General features: G+C 37.8%; 1 protein-coding gene across 1 annotated transcript; it reads left to right on the top strand.

Moving 5' to 3' along the window:
- The first annotated feature begins 3,826 nt into the window (after positions 1-3,826).
- LOC101963509 (olfactory receptor 52I2) lies at positions 3,827-4,825 on the top strand. The gene has a single exon (XM_005323311.4). The coding sequence runs from the start codon at positions 3,827-3,829 to the stop codon at positions 4,823-4,825; it is 999 nt and encodes a 332-aa protein (XP_005323368.2).
- The last annotated feature ends 7,113 nt before the right edge of the window (positions 4,826-11,938 follow it).

Genomic DNA, 11,938 nt, shown 5'->3' with positions numbered 1-11,938 from the left:
GGAAGCAGAAGCAGGGAACCCTTGGGGAATAAGAGACAAAACATGGCCAGAGGTCACCAGATAAAACAGTAAAAACTGTTAGCAAAGATATGAATAAATTGAAACCCTTGTATAGTGTCATACAGATATAATATGGTGCCACCACTGGTAAAGAATGTGAAGGTTCCTCAAAAAATAAAAAAATATAGAACTACAATATGATGCATGAATCTCACTTAAGGATATATATTCAAAGGATTCAATCAGGATCTTCAAGACATACTCATTTTCACAGTAGCAATTAAGTACAAAAGTTGTACAAAACAGTGAAATTTGTCATGATAGAATGTGAATCTTGACTCTCTGGCTTGCTAGCTATGTGACCTTCTATGTACCTCACATTCATCTATGAAATGTAGATGTACTGATGCTCACATCAGAGGACTGTGAAATCTGAATGAGAACAATCTATGAGAAGCATATAGCAGATTTTAACAAACATAACCAATGTTAGGCTTTTTATTTTCCTTTCAGGATGCACTGTATATCATTACTCTGGTATTTAATTATTCTCTGAGGACTTGATGAAACAAGGACTCTTCAGTCCCTAAGCATCTTCTGCAAGCCCCAGAGGCAGGGTGCAGGGATAATCTAGTCTCAGGAGTCAGTGTTTGGCTGCTCAGCAAAGGTAAAGGAAAAATGGGTATAGAGGGAATAGGTGGGATAACAGAGTATCTGACAGGGAAAGAAGGATTCCAGGGGGGAATCTATAAAGGACAATAATCATCATGACTCTACATTGTCATCTTTGATCTCCTTGGCTTGCTCTTCCCCTTCTGAAGGGGCCTTGTATAAATCCTCCCTCTATTGGGTGTCAGAAATGTGGACTACCAGACATAGACCACCAGAGAAAGTTGAATAGAGAAAACTTCAGGGATGCAGATGATTGACCTGGGGATTGAAGGTTGGGTCGATGGAGTCTTTAAGGCCAAAGTTACCATGGAAAGGAGGATTCAAGTGGACAACACAATTATAGACTACTTTCCAGGTCTGGAGAGTACTGCTAACATCAAGAGATTCTTTTGGAAATGATGGGAGGATGAAGGATAAAGAATGTGGGAGAGGGGACAGGAACATAGGACAACTTTGGTTGAAAGTAGAGACAATATGAGGTAAGTCTAAACTTGGGATGGTGGACAGACATTTTTTTTAGGACTCAGGATGAACTTTGAGAAAAGCAACCAAGGTTAGGGATAATTGAGAGCTCACTGGGTTGGAGAGTCGAGGTGCAGGGTTATATAAACAGAAAGGCTCCATTCAAATGAATTATGCATTAGTATTTCAACTTTAAAGAAAATTTTGAGTTATGAATATCCCATTCTTAAAATAGGAATGAAAATGTCATATATCCTATGAATTCCTATTGATTTAAATGACTTCTCTAAGCTAGATTTTAATGACCCTCTGGGTCTTCATGTGAGTATCTCTTTAGAATTGAAGTCAGAGGTGAAAACAGAGCTGGAAATTTGCTTAGGAGACTAAGGTTGGCCAGAGCTTTCTGAAAAGAGAGACCTCAACAACCAGGAAGCATTGTGTCTGAATCTTGACCTGGGCAGTGGCTCAGCAAGTGTGTTCTTATGTTTACATTATGATGTTTTATCATGCTGTATACCTTTAATTTCTGCATCTAAAAGTATGCATGTCATGCTTCAAAGAGTTAACCAAATTATAAAGGAGCACTCAGTGATGCTAAAAGAAACTACTAGACTGGCAACAGATCTTTGATGGAGCTCACTGCTGATCTTTGCAGTGAGATCTTATAAGATTTTCAGTGGAAATAGGTTGGGTAAAATAAAAAAATTGGTGAAAGGAAATAGGTTCAGTGGAAATAGGTTGGGTAAAATGAAAAAATTGGTGAAAGGAAATAGGTTCAGTGGAAATAGGTTGGGTAAAATAAAAAAATTGGTGAACCTCTAGCAGTGCTGATGAAGATCAAAAGTACAAAGAGGAAAAAAAAACACTCCAAACATCATAAAAGGAATGTCCACTGGGTAGGGCTGGAGGGAGGAAGGATGGGGTGGGACATAGACTGTGGCTGCCCTCAGAAGAAAGGTGTGTTTACACAGAGCATCCAGGAGGGGATGTCCTGGATCAGAGGAGGATGGAGAATAGGCATTCTGAATCCTCTGCTCTTCTCCAGCTGTTCACGCAGTGAGGCTCAGCTCTAAATTTGTGGCATTCATCATACACATCGCAGTCTTAAGGACATCCAGATATATTTTTTTTTACTTGTCACAAGTATTCTTCTTTCAAAGCTTCTCCTGTCTTCTGATCTATCACTGAAAACATCTCATGATGTGGTGATACACAGCAAGTTTCTCATGACCTGCTCTGAAGAGATCATTATTTCATTTAGTCTGTCCTATCATATAGCATTTATTTATTCTTAAGGGTTTTTGTATTGTTGTTTAAGTGAGGACCATACTTTGAATTCAGGTCTCAGACACTGGGCTTTTTTGAGAACTCCTGAGGACTCCCCACAAGGCTCCTGAGGGCATCTGGGCATGGAGTCATCACTGTTCAGCCCCAGAAGCAAATGGAAGGGGCAAGTGTATGCCACATGGTTGGGATGCTGAGTCAGGTGAATGTTTCTCTAGTGTCTGGCTCACAGGAAAAATGTCTAAATTGAGAGTGGAGACAGTCAATATTCAAGGAGAAGGATGTGGCAACTTCTCAACCTGGAAACCCTTTACTGCAGGGAGGTACAGGTACTGAATTCAGGCTAGTCCCGAGTCTTAGCAAATAAGCCTCCATCATTGAAGCTTGCCTGGAAACCGAGGAAACAGTTCTTGGATTAGATCTGACTACTGTAATGTCAACACAATTGGCGTGCTGGCTTACTGAGCTGAGGCCTTGAGAGTATTAGAGCAGTATTAGGGCAATGAGTGTTTGCCATAATAGATCAAAGAGACATAAGATGTCCTGATCCACACTTGAGATATTAAGTCTACTTCTGGGACTGAGCTACTTACCCATTTCTCTGGGGAGTGGAATGATCTGAGAGTAACTGGAAAACAATTGAAGCATCACTTCAGTTTGAATCAAAGATGCTCATATTGCCCACTTCCATTTTATCTTTAATTTCATCTTGTAAAAACTATGGCAGCAAAGGTGTCAACTACTCTTACCAAGAATTTGTTATTAGAGATGGGTTATAAGTAAATGTAAGACATTTTCACAGAACTGACAATTTTTTTTAAAGTAATCAAGCAAGCAAACAAAAAACCTATGCTTGAGAGTTAGCCTGTAGATGAATAGAGAATGAATTCATGATGAACCTTTTAGTTTATCCTACCAGGTCATCCAAATTACATAACATGGCAACACTCGAATGAGGAGATATAAACAAAAGCAGCAATGAACTGAAATTACCAAGTGTTGGAGCTCAGATTCTGGATGTGCAGATGGGTAGCTTCTTTTTTCCTTATCAAAACTGTCCGAGGTGTACAATGAATCAAAATGTATTCTGCTGTTATATATACCTAATTAAAATAAATAAATTAATTAAAAACTGTCCAAGTAAAGCAGTAACACTTTTTTTGGTAAGCATCCATAATTATTCACCTGATTATCACGGTATTTACTTAATTCAACTCCTGGAATCACGACTGAAAAGACCTAAACATGTATCTTAAAATAGCAATTATGCAATAAATTTATCTTAGATGAAATAGCTTATGTTTTGTTGACTATGATGTATGCAGGTTTGTTCTATATTATACTTCACCAATACCACAGAGTGAAATAAATATGATATGACTATATCCTTTCTTATACTACTTTTTAGATGAATAGAAAAGCATTCTCACCTGTGATGCTGGGGCCACCCTACAACCACACAGAGGAAAACCCTGCCACCTTCTTCCTTGTGGGCATTCCAGGCTTGCAGTCTTCACACTTTTGGCTGGCTATCTCACTGAGTGCCATGTACACCACAGCTCTGGTAGGAAACAGCATCATTATGATGGTAATTTGCATGGATTCCACTCTACAAGAGCCCATGTTTTGCTTCCTGTGTGTTCTGGCTGCTGTGGACATTGTCATGTCCTCTTCTGTGGTCCCCAAGATGGTGAGCATCTTCTCCTCAGGACATAGCTCCATCAGCTTCCAGGCCTGTTTCACTCAGATGTACTTTGTCCATGCAGCCACAGCTATGGAGACAGGGCTGCTGCTGGCCATGGCTTTTGACCGCTATGTAGCCATCTGCAAGCCCCTACACTACAAGAGCATTCTCACACCCAGAGTGATGCTGGGGATGAGTGTGATCATCACCACCAGGGCTGTCATATCCATAACCCCATTGAGTTGGATGATTAGCCATCTACCTTTCTGTGGCTCCCATGTGGTTCCCCATTCCTACTGTGAGCACATGGCTGTGGCCAAGTTAGCATGTGCTGACCCCATGGCCAGCTGTCTCTATAGTTTAATTGGTTCCTCCATTGTTGTAGGCGCTGATGTAGTTTTAATTGCTGCCTCCTATATCCTGATTCTCAGGGCAGTATTTGGTCTTTCCTCAAAGAATGCTCAGTGGAAGGCATTAAGCACATGTGGCTCCCATGTGGTGGTCATGGCTTTGTACTACCTACCTGGGATGGTGTCAGTCTATATATCCTGGCTAGGACAGGACTCAGTCCCTCTGCACACTCAGGTGCTGTTATCTGACTTTTATTTGATCATTCCACCCACCTTGAACCCCATCATCTATGGCCTGAGGACTAAACAACTAAGGGAGAGAATATGGAGATTGCTTATCTGCCCTTTTCATCATTCCAGTCAGAGTTCATGAGCCCATGAGTTGTTCTGTCCTTGAGCATTTATGTGAACTGCCTAGTTTTAGGGATCTTCGGAGCAAGACTTGTATACCTGGCACTATAGAAATTATAACAAGAAGCTGTGAAGAGTATTCTGACCTAATTTTTCAACTTGTAAAAAGAAAATAAATAGGATGATTCACCATCTCTAATGGTTTCACTCAACTTATCTCTGAACAAGAAATAAGTATGGGCAGAGAATATAGATTTGAATTTTTTTCCTTGGCTAATGACCCATATTTCTAACACTAATATCTACCTTCCATGGAATCACTTTATTAAAAAATGTATATTTTCAATGCATATTTATATCTGCATTGACATATTTATATATTCACACATAAGTTTACATATATGTTCACATACTTATTTGTGTATTCATGCCCTAAATTTTATCTAAATGGTAGCTATGTATTTTGTTCCCATATTTTCATATATAAATACACATGTTATAAATGTTTTTGTGTATATTTTCACATGTATGTTCATATAAATATTCATGTTTATGGATATGTATGTTCTAACCCTAATCTTAACCCTACACTCTTACTAGTTTCAAATTCTAACACTAACAGTAGCCAAGAGACCATTTTTTAAAAATATCATGTATGTTTCTATGATTATTAATACTTATATAAATATCAACATTTATATTGTCATACAAAATGACAAATATGTTCATAAACACTCATATGCCCATATTTATGCCCTATAAGTAGGCCAAAGCATAATTATACACCAATCATGAAGTTCATTTGTACATGAAAACACTATGTATATATGTTTTTGATTATTTTTTGCCACGCATTTTCACCCAGAAATTCATGTTTGTGGCTATTTGAGCATATATATTCTAATTGAAATGGTAATGCCAGTCCTAAAATTAGTTGTAAGCCTGAATAACTCTTACCATGGAAGACTTTAAATATATATATATAAATTTTAAAGCATTTTTATGCATGCATTGACATAGTTATGTGTTGGAATAACTTTCAGGCTAGTAGCTAAGAACAGCTCAGAGTGCTAGGAAAACCTACGCTCGTACAGGCCTGACAGGAACACCTGCAGGACAGAGTACTCTGCCCTAGAGAGCCGTCTGTGAAACCGCATCCTCAGCACTTGTGGTCAGCATTGCAAAGCTACCAGACTCCAGGTCAGGAAACCACGAGTCAAGTGCTTCAGGGCATGTAACCCTCCAGCTCATAGCCCCCCTACCTTAGGGACGAAGACCCTTCCAGACTGCCTTCCAGCATGACAGCAATATTTAGTGCTTCCTTGTAGTGCGGTTACATTAGGCATAAGATGATTGGCTTATAGATGTTAAGGTACTTATGTGTGATTGGCAGGCACGCCCTACCTGAACCCTATAACAGCTGTATGCATTCCAAAAATAAATGAGCTTGCCTGGAGATTGACTGAGGTTGTCACCTGCCAGCTCTCACCAGCTCCCAATGTCTGTGTGTTGGTTTGACACTGCGTCTCTACCCCCCTGCGACTGAGGTAGCCGAGTGACCATCGACCACACCAGGGCTGTAGGAACACATACAATTTGGCGCCACCACAGGGTCTCTCACACCCTCACACCTCGGGACTGATCACCCTGTTGATTTCAGGTAAGTTTCAGGTAGGATTTTGGGTAGTAGACCCCGTTTGAGTTCTGTGTGCTCATGGTTCCTTGAAAGTGAGCAAGGAGCCCCCTCCTTTACCCCCTTTCCTTGTCCCTGTCATATCATTGGTACCCCGAGTTGAGGCACACACCATCATAAGGACTGGCGTCACCTTATGACCCCTCCTTTCCCCTGGTTTACCCGGCGAATTCACATAAGGGACTGGTCCTCCCAGAATTCAGAACCTGGGTTTTCTCTGTTAAAGAGAACTCTGCTCCGGAGACACTGAGTGGGCACATGGCCTTGATTTAACAAGTCAAGGAAGTCCCCCAGGAAGCACAAGACACTGGACCGTAAACACATCTTTTGTTTGTCCTAGTCAAGGCCCTCTATGTCAACGTCCTAGGCCCCTGTATTAGGCATCTTATGAAGTCAAGGACATTGCTTTAAGAAGTCTTAAAAATATCAACCCCCCAAAATATGAGGAATTGTTCAGAAATATAATCCAAGGCCCCCATGAACGGTTTCCTGATTTCTTATCTAGAGTAATGAGGCACTCAGGAAGTTCATTCAACCTGGCCCTCAAGGTTCGTTAGTCAAGCAATTGGCATAGGAAGGGGCAACCACTGAAACCAGAGTTGCAATAGCTCCTATGGGCAGTGAATCACTTTCTAAATGGATCTCTGTCACTAAAGAGGTGGCCCCCTGTCGGGGCCCATTCAGGCTCTAACAGCTGTCATTAACAAACTAGCAATTCACAAAAATGATGGGCCTTCCCAACCAAGATCAGATCCCATTTACTAGGGCTGTAATCAGCCAGGGCACATTGAACATACTAAGAATGGCAGCCTCCCTGGCCCCAAGTCTCCTTGACCTAGATGCAAAAAAAGGTCATCTCCCATCTGCTTAAACATTTTAAAATTATGGATGTTCCCATGTCTCTTAATTGACAAAGGGCCAATCTATACTAACAAGACATTTCAAGAAATTTGCAATGTTAGCATATACATCACTTAATTGGGATTCCCTATAGCCCTTAGACTCAAGGCATTATAGAAAGAACACACCAGAAACTATGCCAAGGCCCCGCATGATGCTTTAGAAACAATCTTGTTTGCTTTAAATTTTCTATTTCAAAATTTTCTACTGAAATAGCAGCCCATAAGCATTGGGCCCCTTTCTTGGGGTCTTCCCATCTAACTATGGTCTTATGAAAGGATCCCATAACAAATGCATGGGATGTTCCGGGGCCTCTCTTAACCATGAGTGGACAGTTTATAAACCGACAAGAAATGTTACACCAGCCACCAACCAATTGCCAAGCTCTGGAAATTGAGCCTGGAAGAAAGAAAGAGACCACCATGATCTCCCCACTGGAGTGCACACAAGACAACCTAGGTTGATATCATAGCCCTATCAGATCAAGCTCAGACCACGTCATCTGCTGGAGACCAGAGCCCTGGTACTGTCTTCTTGCTTATGTATGCAATCATAACCAGCAACTCACAGGTAAGTGCACAACAGGTAAGTATGGAGGATGAAAGGCCTCTGCCTACCGGTCTGACTAACTCAAGGCCCTGTGCTGGCCTGTTAGAGCAAAACGGACACATTTCAAAGCATGACCCATATGGGAGGAATTGCTTTGCAGATGGAGATCACTCATGAATGGCTGTCTGGGAGACAGTTCTCCTCTAGTGGAGAGCCTCTAATACCATCTAGTGGCAAAAACCCTTCAATTTTGTGAGCAAAATACTCATGCCACTGCAATTAAAAAACATGAGAGCAATCCACGCTCAAACCCCAAAGATTAAGTTTAGGGTGAGCACTAGGGCTAGGGTAAGGGCTAGAATATACATATCCATATATATAAGTCTGTATGTAAAAACACATGTGAAAATATATACAAAAACATGTATAGGTGTTTGTTTTTATATATGGATAAATTTCTTGATATGTGTATAGTAACCATTTGATTCACTCATAGGTTATGAATATGCAAATGAACATATGCATACATATGTCATTTTATACACAAAATGTAAGTTTAGATGTCAGTATATGTATGAATATTCATATAAATATATATAATTTTTAATTAAAATTGTCTCATCGTGACTATTAGTATTAGAATTATGACCAGTTAGAGGGTTGTGTTAGGTTTAGGGTTAGAAAATATATATCCATAAGTATAAGTATTTATATAAATATATATATGAAAATATGCAGGAAAATATTTATGTCACATGTGGTTCTGTATATGGAAAAATTTAGGGTAAGATCTGTGTTATGGTTTGGATGTGCAATGTTCCCCAAAAGCTCATGTGTGAGACAAGGTTCAGGGGAGAAATGATTGGATTGTAAGATCTTAACCAATCAGTGATTCAATCCCCTTATAGGGATTAACTGAGTGGTAACTGAAATGATAGGGTGAGGCTGGAGGAGGTGGAAATTGGGGTGTGGCTTTGGGTATATATTTGTATCTAGAAGTGGAGTCTCTCTGTTTCCTGGTCACCGTGATATGAGCTGCTTTCCTCCATCAACTTCTCCTGCCATGATTTCAGCTTCACCTTGAGCCCAGGGGAATGGAACTCACCTTCTATGGACTAAGGCCTCTGAAACCATGAGTCCTCAACTTTTCCTCCTCTACAATTGTTCTGGTCAGATCCTTTAGTCACAGCAGTGAAAAAGCTGACTAAAACAATCCATATCTACCATTTGGATAAAATTTAGGGCATGCATATTCCAAGGAATGTATATGAACATATATGTAAATTATATGAAAATATATATTTATGTCAATGCTGTATGAATATGCATTGAAATATGTACATTTTTGCATAAAAAGGCTTCCATGGTAGGCATTGGGTCAAGCTTTGGTCTAAGTTTAGAGCTCGCAGTAGGGTTAGGATGGTTAGAACAATCATATCTACATACATGAAATTTTGTGTGAAAATGTATGCAAACATATATACAAAAACATGTATAAGTATTTAATACACAGATGAATTTTGTGATCCATGTATAGTTACAGTTGGTATATTCACAGAATTTGAATATGCAAATGATTGTATATGAACATATATGTCATAAATCATGGAAATATAAATGTAGATGTCAACATAAGTATGTATATTATATAAATATATAAGATTTTTTCATAAAAATTGTCTCATGATGGGCTACTAGGACATAGTTAGAGGGTAGAGTTAGAGTAAGGGCAAAGGTATGGATAGTTATATCCATAAATATATACAGTCATATGAATATACATGTGAAAATATACACAAAAATTTATATCATGTGTGATTCTGTATATGGCAAAATTTAGGGTAAGATGCACAGCTACCATTTGGGTAAAATATTTTGCATGCATATACATGTGAATGTATATAACAAATATAGAAATTATATGTGAATATGTAAATACTTATGTCAATGCATGTAAATATCCATTGAAATCTATCTATTGAAATGGCTTGTATGGTACGGATTGTGTTAGGATTAAGCACTTACTTTAGGGTAGAATTAAGGTTAAGGTTAGGGTTAGAACATACATGTTCACCTATATAAATATCTGTGTGAAAATCTCTAAATCATATTGTGATATGTGTATAATTAAGGTTTGGTTTACTAGTAGGGACAAATATCCAAATGACTGTGCATAAACATAAATGCCATTTTATACATGAAAATGTAAATGTAGATGTCAATATAAGTATGAATATTTGTATAAACATACATGATACTTAATAAAAATTGTCTCATGGTGATTATAGTGTTGGGATTAAGACCTAGTTAGAATGTAGTGGTAGGGTTAGGGCAAGGGTATGGATGTTTATATGGTTTTGTATATGGAAAAACTTGGGGTAAGATGCATACTTACCGTTTGTATAAAATAAAAGTCATGAATGTGCTATTGAATGTATGTGAACATATAAACTATATGTGAATAGATCAATATTTATGTCAATGCATATATAAATATGCATTGAAAATGTACACTTTTATATAAAAAGGCTTCCATTTTAGGGGTTGTATCAGGCTTAAGCACTAAGTTTAGGGGTAGCATTAGGTTTGGGGTTGGAAATACAAATTTTTGTGTGAAAATCTATACAAAAACATGTATTTGTTTTTACATACAGATAAATTTTGTGATAAGTGTATAGGTACTGTTTGTTCTATTCAAAGGGTGTGAATATGCAAATAACTGTATATGAACATGTATGCCATTTTACTCATGAAAATGTAAATGTAGATGTAAATGTAAGTATAAATATTCATATAAACATGATTTTTATTAGAAGTCACTCATGGCTACTGAGTGTTTGGGTTTGAACCTTGTTAAAGGGTGGGGGTAGTGGTAGGTTTAAAGTTAGGGTGTAAACATATATATGCATAAATATGACTATTTTTATGAATATACCTGTGAAAATATAGACAAAAACATTTAAAATGTGTGGTTCTTTTTAAAAATATTTTATTAGTTGTAGGTGGACACAATACTTTTTTAAAAATAATTTTATTTATGTGGTGCCGAGGATGAAATCCAGGACCTCACACATGTGAGAGGAGAGCTCTACAGCTGAGCCACAGCCCTATCTAAAATGTGTGGTACTGAATATGAAAAAATTTAGTATAAGATGCATAGCTACTCTTTGGATGAATTATAGGGCATGCTTATGCAGATGAATGTTTATGAACATATAGGTAAATTATGTGTGAGTATATAAATATATATATAAATATACTCACTCATAATTTACCTATATGTCAATGAATGTATAAATCTGTATTGAAATGTTTTATATAAAAATTATTCCATGGTGAGAGTTGTGTCAGGCTTAAGTACTAAGTTTTGAACTCATTAAGGTTACGAGATAGTTTATTTGAGGATATAAACTTGAGAACAAACATATCCACATACATGCATTTTTGTTTGAAAAATGTAAAAATCTATACAAAAACGTATAGATATTTGTCTTACATATGGATGAATTTCATGATACATGCATAGTTACAGTTTTTGGCCTACTCAAATGGTATAAACATGCAAATGACTGTATGTGAACATATACCTCATTTATATGTAGAAATGTAAATGTAGATGTCAATGTAAGTGAATATTCATATATACAGGTATGATATTTAATAAAAGTCATCTAATGACTACTGTTAGAATTTGGACCTAGTTAGAGGGTAGGGTTAGAATATACATATCCATAAACATGAATATTTATATAAATATACATGTGAAAATATACACAAGAACATTTATAACATGTGGTTCTGTATATTGAAAAAAAATGTGTATATATCCCTCTGCCCAACCAGTATAAATTCACCTGCCTGATTTTCTCAGAACTGCCTCTCTCCTCATGTGGTTATATGGGAAAAGTTTTTTCTATATGACTCTCTTCTTGGAACCTGTGGTTGAGTCCACTCAAGTTGTGTCATATGCTCACACCTACACAAAAATCAAGC

Source organism: Ictidomys tridecemlineatus, chromosome 4 (assembly GCF_052094955.1).
Source record: "Ictidomys tridecemlineatus isolate mIctTri1 chromosome 4, mIctTri1.hap1, whole genome shotgun sequence".
Classification (NCBI taxonomy): Eukaryota; Metazoa; Chordata; class Mammalia; order Rodentia; family Sciuridae; genus Ictidomys; species Ictidomys tridecemlineatus.
This window is presented reverse-complemented; position numbering and strand designations above follow the sequence as displayed.

What these genes read in the sequence shown, in the direction of transcription:
- LOC101963509 (XM_005323311.4), top strand. Translation starts at nt 3,827, where the DNA reads ATGAATAGAAAAGCATTCTCACCTGTGATGCTGGGGCCACCCTACAAC.